This window comes from Nestor notabilis, unplaced genomic scaffold (assembly GCF_000696875.1).
Source record: "Nestor notabilis isolate BGI_N333 unplaced genomic scaffold, ASM69687v1 scaffold2116, whole genome shotgun sequence".
Classification (NCBI taxonomy): domain Eukaryota; kingdom Metazoa; phylum Chordata; class Aves; order Psittaciformes; family Psittacidae; genus Nestor; species Nestor notabilis.
The window spans coordinates 1-12,062 of record NW_009931282.1 but is presented as its reverse complement, the minus strand read 5'-3'; the positions used below and the strand labels follow the sequence as shown (position 1 = coordinate 12,062).

Sequence of the window (12,062 nt, the reverse complement as noted above, 5' to 3'; positions counted from 1 at the left end):
GGCAATACTGCATCAACTTACATAACCACCTTCCATACAATGGTAAAAACTGGAGTCATGAGCTCACAAAATGATTTGTATAATTTTATTCTCTGACAATCCTACAACACACAGATTCCTTAAAAAAAACCAAAAAAGTTCTGGATCAGATTAACCTTTTTTATTTCTGAACAAACTGCAAATTAGCAACCCTCATGCCAAGCTAGTAACTGAAGCTGTACAGTCCATTCTATGAAAGCCCAGTACAATTAATAAATTTAACTGTAATACAACCCAAGAAACTGGAGTGTTTTCAAGCACAGAACTAAACATTTACAGTATCTTGGTACATGAAAGCTAGCAGCATAGCTCTATGCAAGGTAATCTATTAAAACATCGATTCTCTTAATATGCATCAGCAGGTACACAAATTGACAGCCAACTATAGGGTTTGGAATTACTGTTGCAGTTCAACTGTTACAGCTAAGAAAAATTTTAAGCCATTTTCATCTAGTAGAGACACGTCTATAAATAACACTGAAGTGTAAAATCCAACTGCTTATACTTGAGTTAATATTTTTTCTACTATAGCAGGTAAGAATTTTTACAAGCAATACAGAAACTAAAGGAATTTCCTCTAGTGAGAAAGAACAAAATCTATTTCAGAAAACAAGATCCAAAACAGAGAGTAAGAACAAAGGAAATGTTCACAATCATTCTGGAGACTAACTAAATTATTCTAAGGCTTGAAAAGCCTAAAATCCAGTCTTATGTTTAGAAGGAGTATCTCACACACACACACACAGACCAAAGAAACAATTAGGGATTATTTTAGAAAATGGTACTTGAAAATTATACATCATTAACATCAATAAAAAATTGTGATTCTTGAAATTGGTTTCCTATGACGATATATTCAGAGCAACTATTTTTAGCAGCTCACCTCTACTGCAGTATGTAACAGAATTTACTGAAGCAACCAAAAAAGTCTAGGCAAAATAAAATCAAATCATAATGTTCAGCATTAATCCAGAAAGCAGTCGGCTGGAAAGCTGTCAGCTTTACACCCTGTCCACTCACACTGCCTCAGCACTGCCCAAACTTAATCAATACAAATCTAGCTGCTGTCTCATCTCTGTGAACTGCTGCTCCAGTAAGCCACTGTCATTCAGGTGTCTCTATTCACCAACACCATTCTCTCACTCAGTGTAATGTTGTTTTTTGGGGTTTCGTCTTTTTGGGGGGGGGGTTTTAGTTGGTTTTTTTTTCAAACAACACATTAAGGAAAATCATTAAGATGATAGTCAAGAAATTCTTGAACAAAAAAAATAGAGCAAGGGAAACACTAGCCATTTGGCCAGAGAAAAGTAACACTACTCTTCCCCTTTTTCTCTGAAGCACCTCCAGAAAAAAAGCCCACCCAAACTGAAATTTCATCCTTTCACTACCACGACTAAGGGGAAAGAAAAAAAACCCATGAAAAACTGAACAGTGTCAGAAACAGGCTTAAAATTCATACAGCAAAACTCCTTACTAATTTCAATATAGCAAGCCTCTGTATTCCTATAATGTCGACAAATAAATCAAACTCAATGTCTAGCACATAGGAAAAAATGCAATGCACAGATGATAAAAAGCAATTGTTTCCATATGTTTATGAAAGTCAGAAGTCTTAAAAGCATTTTGACAAACATTCCTGGAAACCAGTAAAATACAATTTTACCCCAATCTCCTTATGCAGACACGCAGAACTATAAAATTTATTAACAAACAGAAAGGCTGCCTCATCCTATGGCCTGTAACACCTCAAATGACACCTTTATACCACTGCAAAACCAAATTTCTGTTATTTTTATTTATCTTTAAGACAAATTATATTTCTCTAGACTATACATTTTGGAATATATCAACCTCTGCAGAAATGTGTGTGCTTCAGTAAAATACCCTCCCCCCCCAAATTAACCTCATGCTTATGCTATTCTTAACAGATTCATGCATATTTCTACACTGGGGCCACTAGATTATTTACAAAGCAGAAAACTTTACATGCTACTTGCATGGACAAAGTCACTTCACAACTCCCTACTTTATCTCCACATCAGGCAGGAATTTTAATTATTTCTGCATTAAAGTGATAAAACTGTTCATGATTTCCACAACTTTGATACTTTCTCTGAAAGGAAGCATTAAGAGATTTTGTTTTACATGTCAAGTATACGTTGTTGGGCTTTGTGTCTGGTTGTTTTGTCAAGTTTTTAAGTTAAAAGAGCATACACAGGCTTGCCTTTGAAGAGTTTTAAGCGTTAATTGTGTATGTTTATCATATAAAAGAAGCATACAGTTTTTTCAGCTGTTCAATGTCATGTTATCAATACATTGAAAAGTGTACAAATACCAACAATTTCTATTTACCTACTGCAAAAGGAAACCCCAATATTTGGGAAATCATTTTTCCTAACAAATTTCAATTGTTAGGAAAATATAAACTACAGAAAAACGTTTGCTGACTGTACCATGTTTTATCCTTTATCTCTTAAGCACCCTGGAAAAAACTACTTTTGGCAGGGTAAGGTTGTGCTATACATATTCTAATTTATCTTCAAGCACATCTGTAAATGATTTTATGTTCCTAATGTTTCCTGTAAACAGAATTTATGTAAAGGAAATAGAACTGAAAAATTCTCTCAACCCAACTACTAGGAAAAGACCCATCATGAATAGCAAGGGTTAAAAATGCAGCTGCTCTGCAGTATATTTATGGGCACACAGCCCACTTCATTCCCTCTTTCCTCTTTAGTCCTACTAAGATGCAGCTGAGATGACTTTCTAACCTTTAGCATCTCTTCGTGTATCCCATAATGCCCATAGGAGCTGAAGTAAACACCATCCTCATCCTCCTGAAGGTCTGCAATGGCGCTGGATGATGAGCTGCTCCCGACATCTGCATTCATCACAAAATCCTGTGTGAATCGCCTGCAATCAGTTTGAAATAGACCCTTGAGACATTGTTTATGGGATCATGGAAAGGAGGCGAGTGTGAGGAGGGGGAGAAGGGGCTTCAAGAGGCAAAGGACCAGGCTGCAGAGGGGCTGTGACAACAATGGGCCCCTCTTTGAGCAGGCACAACCTCCCTCTGCCGACTCCTCTGGGCTGCTGCACATGGATTTCCATCCACCGCCCTCCTGCAGTGATGCTTTCTGCTTCTAACCAGCAAAAACCAGCAGTGAAAGAGTCAGTCTTCATTTCTGGTTTTAAGGAGGAATTACCTTGTACCACAATGGTCAAAACGACATGTGATTTAGGCTGGGTAATGCAGATAGGGACTCAATACAAAGAGCACAAGAACTACAAACCATACAACACCATATGACTAGCAGAAGCTAGAACAAAGTGCTTTAAAACTGAAGCATTTGGGTGGAAACAAACCACAGCTTAAAATTCTATGTATTACTTCAATTTCATGCTGTTTCTTTTTGCTCCTTCTCGGCTTTGCATTCCTAACACACATGTTCTCTTCCCATTTCTCAAAGCTGTTTTGCTGACAAAATACACAAATCAAGGAGTCTGCCAGCTCTTGTGTTTTCACAATAAGCAAACAGCTCAAATTATACCCACAATGAAGTGAGAAAAAGCAAACATGCTCCAGCCACACAGTATTCCTGCAAGGTCTACAGTCCAACATCAACAGAACTTGCATCCTAGACTACTCCAAACCAGCCAAAGCTCAGCTTTAACAGTGGACATACTTCCTTAAATAGGAACTTAATGTATAGAAGGTGTAGGTAGCATCTCATTACCAGCACCTTCCTTACAGAACAACAACAAAATCAAACTAAACCACTATTTCAGTCCTGACATGTCAAATACTTCTCTGCTTAACTGGTTTGGATAGGAAAGAGACGGTGGTAAGGAAATTCATATTAAAAGTTTGTCAATATCAGAAACCTCCTAGTTTTGCTGACACACAAGTATGGTCTGGATCTTATTTTTAATATCGCTCTTTGCCAATACCGTTTGCTTTTTCCTGACTTTTAGAAAAATAACACAATGATAAAAATGGAAGCTTACAAAAAATAAACTCTATGACATACAATTAAGTATAATTATACTTTTTAAGATTTAAGCCCGATTTTAAATTCAAAATTATTTAAAATAGATTAAAGCCAACATTTTCTCCAGCCTGTGCACACCACACAAGTACCAAACGAACTCTAGAGGCAGAGCTTTTTTATAAAAAAAAAAAAACAAAACGAAAAAACAACCAACCCAAAAAAAGACATATAAACCATGCTCTTAAATCTCTAAATTACATCAAATGCTAAAGGTGACCTGATTTATAGCACTGTTAACATTTGGGGGGGGGGTGCGGACGGGGAGGGGAAGGGGAAGAGAGGGAGGAGAAACAAGAGGTCACTAGGCCTCCATCTCCATGCCTCTGCTTTGCACCCCTGTTTAATTCTCAGCATTCTAGAAGTCTATTCAAAGCTCCTGGACCTAGCTTTTTTGGTTTTTTAACTCTGGAAGATGGAGTCAGCCAACCAGCCTGCTTCATACCAGTATAAACCTATTTCCACGACTGTTGTGGTTTAAGCCACAGCATTGTTCTCAGACTACAGTCGAAAACACAGCACTGCACCAGCAACTAAGAAGGAGAAAAATAACTGTTACAGCTGAACCCAGGACAGTGACAGAAAATAATTTAAAAACAGGTTACTGTACATTAAGGTTCTGTACAGTATTCTTCTTCCACATCAGACTTCCAAGATATACTTATTTCGCAGAGGTCTGCCTGAAAGGAAACATCCTTTGATGGTCACTTTCAGTGGAGTAACCACCAGCATAAATCAGTATCACTAAGAATCATAGCATGTAGACTACTACAATGCAACAGGTTCATCTATCTAAAATTAAAAGCCATGCTGCTTCATCACATCTACATCTGGCTATTTTTACTGTCAGCTGATCCCTGCTGAATTGAAGAGCCTGTATTGACAAAGGAAAATTAAAGGCTGCCTTTTACAACAGCAGATAATTTGATATACTAACCTCAAAAAGAAATCTATGTAAGCCTAATCAGTTTAGAGCTGAAGAGAAATTGCAACTGCTTACTTGAAGAAGTTTTTTCTTTTATATGAAAAAGGGAACAAGAATACAAGACAACACACAGAAGAAAACCCAATTTTCCAAGTACAGCAACAAATTTCTTTCATTCTTATTATGATTAATTAATGTATAATGTACACAGATATCAAAAAAGTGCCGTAAGCTATAAAATATTATTTGCAAAAGTTAAACCCAGCTGAAGACAAAACTTCATTTTTTACAGGCATAATTGTTCACAGCTGATAGGATCTGAATACATTAATTTATTTTGGTATATTTAGTATCTAATAACATCAAGCATTTATTCTCAAAACATACAGTGAACCATCAAATGTATTTTACAAAACAAGGGTTTTGCCACCTGTCCACAAAAGAATATGAAGTATTCCAAGTCCCTTAAACTCAATTTCAGTTCTACAGTGCCCAATCAGTGTGATCTTGAAATGACAAGTTTGTACATGATTTATTCCTATGTGACCCAAAAATAAGTTTATATTCCCATTTTATCCATGAGCATCACCAATTCATATTTTGAAGACCTCAAGATTTAGAATTAGCATGTACAGCTATGGGGATGTCCCAGTTCCTGACTGCAGTGTACCAAATTACTAAAAGAATCCACACCTGAGACTGAAAATACAAGTAGCTGAGAACTTGGTTTATTAATTTCACTGAGGTTTTCTCTGAATTGTAGCTGGATTCTATGACTTACAATCATCGTTTAGAGACATTTCTGAAAATATTGAGAGTCGCATATTTAATTTGTCAATACTTCCCTCTTCTCTGTGGCGTACATCCTCAATGTTTAAATTTGTATCTAAAAGACTAATGGAAAAGTGAAAAACAGAGTGGTCTGAAGCAAAATACATGTTTCTGGGCCATATGGTTATTCAGCTTTCCTAAGTATACTTTGGTCTTTCAATCTGTGCAGGTTTTGTGCAGTCTTAACTAATCACCTACAAGATGTTTACTAATAATCCACTAGATAAAAGTCAAAACATATGCACCCAACAAAAGTCATGAGTTCTATTCCATAGTTACATTCTACCACTTTGAATTTCTGTTGGACTTTAAACATGAGCATCTCACGTGGAACACATCAAATTAAACACCAAAACTTCAGTTCCAACACTTACTTCATTTTTTGAAGATCCTCTTGTGCAACAGCCAAGGCTGCTTCTGCAAGTCTTGCTCTGTGTTCTGCGTGTTTTAATTTTTCAAGGAGCATTGTGTTATCATTTAAGTCATTAGAAGGCAACACGTTTTCAGGTTCACAAAGATCTTCTATATCTGATGAAATAGGGAGAAAAAAAATCACCTACCAGTCATGTGTTGCTTCATAGCAGCTCATAAACATATGATGTTTTCAGTGTTGCTATTTCTATCTTTGGCTGATTTGTAAAATTAGTCTAGTTTACAAGAGGCATCACTGAATTTGATAGGACTAACCAAAGACCACAATACTACTCAGTAAGAGAAAGTATGCTAGCAGCAAGATCTAAATTCACAAAGAATTCAGAATTAAATCCAGAATTCAACCTTCTTTAAATACCAGTGTTTGATTATTGATAAAAGAGACATTAAGTTTAGACTGTAATTTAGTTAATTACATTCCTATCCTCTATTTTCCCACTTACATTATTCTGAGATTAAAAGGGTTGTTAAGGGTAATAGTAAAAGGTAGGAAAGTATATCCATCTAAAATTTCTTAGTAATTAGTAACTCCTCATTTTTAAGTGAATTCCTTGGTGTTTTATAAAGCTTATAAACACACAGAACTCAAAAGAGCATAAGCAGCGTGAATCTAGATGAAACACTGCTTTTTAGCCTCCAAAACCTAGACTCAGCATTAGGTCCCATTCATCTCTTGCTAAATTCAGCTGGCGATTTTAACAGATGTCAGTGCATAAAAAAATGGTGCTACTGTGGTTTTGGATATAGTAAGGAGTTACTGACAGCTTACTAGGCAAAAGATTCTTGGGAAAAAAAATAAACAAAAAACCCCACACATCTATTCCTTTTAGTAATGAAAGGCTATTTGCTCGTGGGACTGAAACAAAGCACAGATACTTAAGACTTCTGAGGTTCACGTCTCCCCCATTACCCTTTTGCAACTGCAACAGCATCTCCAAAGCATACAAGCTTGACCAAAGAGCACACATTAGGGAGGAGCTGATACAGTTGGTTAGTGAAATCCCTAAATAACCAGCCAATGTCCTCTACCATACACTATCCCAGTGATCATGCAGCAGGGCTTGCTTAGAAGAGGGCAAAACTCATTCCAGATTGTACAGAGAATAAAAAAATATGCTAGCCTTAAGTACCTTGCAGTTTAGGTAAAACAAAAACGTACAATGAAGCATGAGATAGGAAGAAGGTGAGAGGATCATGGGCAGCTAAACTAAGTTCAAAAGTCAAACTAAATTCTCTCAAGACCATCTGATGAACTGTCATGAGAGAGAAACTAAGACTAGAACCACAAAAGAAGCAGAACTCTTCTATGCACCTATACTACCTTACGCTGGATTGGACCTGTGTAAGAGATGAAGATATTTTCAAAAGGAATTACTCACTCCTTACTTAGAGCATACATTTTTTAATAAATTATTTAAAAAACCTACATTTAGAAGTTTTAGAAGCTTGGTGAGATACTAGAACAGGCTGCCCAGAGAAGTTGTGGCTGCCCCATCCCCAGCAGTGTTTAAGGTCAGGTTGGATGGGGCTTGGAGCAATGGGCTCTAGTGGAAGGTGTCCCCGCCCATGGCAGGGGGTTGGAACTAGATGAGCTTTAAGGTCCCTTCCAACCTATACCAATCTATGATTCCCTAATGATCTTCCAATTAGGTTTGGGTGGAGTGCCTCTCTGACCTGCTTAGTTATTACATAGAGGACCTCCACTACGAACACCTTATCTACAGTAAGTGAATACAGATAACAGGACAGGGCTATGGAAATCTCAGTCGTTAAAAGCCAATGTATAATGTGGTAAAATTTTCAGGGTGTAACTTAATGTCATGACTTCAGCTAGGACGTGGATTTTCTCATTTATGTAAGTCAGTAATAGTGATGATGCTTTTACAATATGAACTCTGCCAACACCACATTTACCCCACAATGCAGTCCAGTCATACTGACACATATTTATTTACCAAACTGAAGGAGAAGATCATCTTCTAGCTCTGGTTTCAAATATTCTTTTCCTTCCCAGGGCAGTGGCCTGCTGAGAGAACTCAGATATGGTCCTGTTGGTTTCTAGACAGAAATAGAAGAGAATGTAAGCTATTTCTTCAAAAACACCTTCAATTTCATTCAACAAAATAAGGCAAAGATCTGTTCTTCCACACATTAAAATAAGCAGGGCATTATTAAAGCAGCTTTGTAGCAAAGGCTGAGAAAGATACTACTTTAAAGCATGACTAGTGGGAACAGTAAATAAATCAACTTCTGGCTTCCATCCTGGCTCTGACAACCAGTACTGAGCACACCACTGTGAGAGACTTAACTGAAATCAGACTCTACTGTCCACTGTCTCAAAGATTGGTATGAGAAGCTGAGATGGGACTCCACTGTCCACTGTCTGAGAGATGGGCAGGAAGAGCCAAGATAAGACTTCACAGTCCATTATCTCAAGGATTGGTGTGAGGAATTGCTGTCCATTATCTCAATAACTGCTGACAAGACATTTGCAGTTGAAGAGATGGCTGCAAGACCAGCAAAACCGGATGCACATGATCCACCAGGAACATGCAGTACATGACATTAAGAATAGAGCTACTCCCCACAACACATAATAAAGGGGGAAAAAGGTAATCGCTGTTGTGGCCACACACCTCTGATGATAAATACCGACCCTGGAAGACACTCACCACCAAAGACAATAACTATGGACCCTCAGGATGCTGCTGGATCCACTGCTGTGACTATCTTCCTGCACTCTGAATTCTTGCTTAATTTCTATCCTTTTTTCTGACCTGTCCTATCACTATCCTTTTTTTATAATAAACAAACAGATCAATTACAGTCCTTGACCTCGCTTGTGTCTTCATTTCACTCTGCGGATCACAAACGAAATATTTCCGACACTGGGTTTTTCTCCAGTTGGACCCTGACAACTGTCACTACAACCATAGTGACCAGAGAATAGTGTAAAACTACACCTATGAGCTAGTCGGGGTCCCAAAGGCCAGGAAGCTACAGGGTCAAAAGTTCAGTGTGAGCAGTAAGGCACAACAGATTGACAAATACTGAAGGATACTTGCAGGATCAAACTGCTATCAGGAACAAAGTTTATTCAGGTGCTTGCCTGTGTCAGACCTACAGCTTACAGCAGGGCTAATCAGTAAAGCCAAGATACTCATCATGCCAAGTGTTTTTACGCAAACAGCGCTGCAGTGACAAGCATCAGAAATGGTATATTCTCTCTGGCTTGCATCTGGCCAGTTAATACTTTGCCAGAAAAGGAGAGATGAGATTTTGGACTTCAGTTTTTCTATTCCTGTGTTTACTCTCCATAGCTAGTGATGTCTTAAATAATTTGAGAATTTAAGTTTTGACGATTTAAGTAAAAAAAATGCTTAATTAGGTAAGACGATGTTAAGTCTGAACCTAAACTTTCTGAGAACAACCAAGGAACATACTTCAAAGTCAGAGAATACACAAAGTACACCCAGGCCTAACTTTAAACTGTAGGTTCTCATCAGCTTTCCTGCCTCTGGTATCATTTTAGCAGAGATTAATTTTAGGTTCTGTGACTTAAGGCGTTGTCCTTACTAACAGAGCAGTAGGGTTCTGGATAGCTCACATCCCCATAAGGGACTCTTTTATACCAGCACACACACAAGCGCTGAGAAACTTCACTTATTAAGAAGTGAACCCATTACCAGGGCAAGACAGCAGAGTCAAAGGCTGAGATAAATTAACAAAACAACATGACACTCTATAGCCTGGGCTTTTTGTAAGTCTGAACATCCTCTTCTGGAAAAAATAAAATCCACATTAATTACATATATTTAAAAACAGCTTTACAGCTAAATAAGCCAATTAATAGTTATTTTAATTCCTGTGATTTCTTATTTCTAGAAATACCAGGAATACCAAATTCCATACGGTTATTACAAAAAGGGCAAATTGAATGCTCAGTATCTTAATTTCCCTTTCTCCAGACGTAAATGACAATAGTAGTATGTGGCACACCTACCTTTAATCTAACAAAGTTTATTAGTTTAATGTATCCATAAAAATCAAGTCCTGAAAAGAAAGAGAGGAGGGCGTGAGGAAAAGAGGGACAGCTTATGTTACAGAAAACTGCACACATCTTACAATGATATGAATACTAATTACTTGATCAGTTGGCCAGTTTCCCCTGGAGTTGTACCTCATTCACTAGTGCAGCCTTCCTATCTTAAGTTTGCCATCTGTGTTTTATTTCTCCTTAGGACTAGACCAGGAAACTGTCACCCTCAGGACAAATACATTTGCCACAAATTAAGAATGAAACCCATGAAAACATGGACTATGAACATGGATTTCATTCATACGGCAGGCAACTAATCAGGACAAGCACATTTATCTCCTACTAGACACCCTGCTGGTATTTTAGGCTGTTAAGCCCCTTTGTATTTTTAGCTTTCTGCTTAACAAAATGTAAACTGATCCTACTCATCAGGAAAACAGACCAATATTGATTTAAAACCTTACTCAGAAATAACAGTAGTTTAAACAGCAACCCCCTGCAAATAGATCCTCCTATTTCCACTTTCTTCCTTCAGTCACTACCTTGGCCTAAATACACGACAGCCTTAATTGAAAGCTAACGTTAAACTTCACTTGTAAAGAATGAAACAGAGATTGAAGGGTGTATCTTCCTGTGATCACCTGTGGGAACATAAGCCAAGACTGTAAACAGCATAAAAGGCATCAGCAGTATCAAGGAGACAGTGGGGACTGAGCACAAGCCAGCAGAGATCAATCTTATTTTTGCTACAAGTTGAGAGCTTTACCAAGAGATAAAGCACATGGGAAACTGCCAACATAAAGATAACACATAAGCACTCTCCTACAATAACTTTTCTTGTACAATCATGGAATCTCCAGATACAATGAGGAAGTCAGAACAAACTAATCTTTGCAATTTATTTTAAGCGAGATGCTGGTATGTAGGAGGAAACGACGAGTCATGAAAAATCTTACCATGTTTCTGGATCACATCACAGACATTGAATTCATGCTCTGCTTTGCAGTGGGAAAACACACCTTCAGCAGAAGTAAACAACCTGTAAATAACAAGTTATTACACATGCAGTATTAGCACATTGAGAAGTTGGAACACTTAGAAACGTTTGCTATGCTCTGTTCTGACCTGCTAGGCAACATGTTCAGAACACATCATTTCTGCCTTTGAGAAAGGATGAACATGCACTTGCTCACAAGAAAACTTTTACCTTGTTTGCAAAACATTTTACACCAAAATGTAAGAAATGCAAAAACTCTGTTTGACAAAACCACAAGCACTGTTAACTTTCAAAACCTCCTTAAGTGCAGAGACAGCATTAAAACCAAAATCTAAGAACTGCGCACAGAGTTGGCCAGTGAGATCTGCTGCATCACAATGAAAGTTAACATCTATTTACTGACAATGGGAAAAGACGATGGAGAGAAATCAAGAGAGAAACTTTCACGCTGCTTCTGAGGGAGGAGAGGGGAATTACGTTCTTCCTGTGTCTCTCCCTCCTTTAGCCTGGATTTAATAGCCCTCTGACTGTAGATAGAGGCTACAGCACATGGATATAAACAACCTATTATCCATGTCCGTGACACGGCTGCGCCCGCGGGCCGGTTATGGGCACTCACCCCCCCCGGCTCCTCTCCTTCTCAGGAGATGCACGGGTACCACCGCGCCTCAGGACTCCCCCCTCGACCCAGCGCGGGGATAACGAGCGCACACTGCGGCCCTGGGGTGGCTGCCTAACCTGTCGCAGAAA

At 38.2% G+C, this 12,062-nt stretch overlaps 1 protein-coding gene across 1 annotated transcript in view; it reads right to left on the bottom strand.

Annotated features, from left to right (window-relative positions):
* PRMT3 (protein arginine methyltransferase 3) overlaps nt 1–11,354 on the bottom strand; it is a gene marked incomplete at its 5' end in the record, with an annotated part of 60,889 nt that extends 49,535 nt beyond the window's left edge. The window contains 5 exons of the mRNA XM_010015807.1: nt 2,811–2,952; nt 6,219–6,372; nt 8,232–8,334; nt 10,280–10,329; nt 11,272–11,354. Coding sequence (XP_010014109.1) covers nt 2,811–2,952; nt 6,219–6,372; nt 8,232–8,334; nt 10,280–10,329; nt 11,272–11,354 — 532 coding nt within the window. The remainder of the gene's footprint in view (nt 1–2,810; nt 2,953–6,218; nt 6,373–8,231; nt 8,335–10,279; nt 10,330–11,271) is intronic.
* Nucleotides 11,355–12,062: the final 708 nt, after the last annotated feature.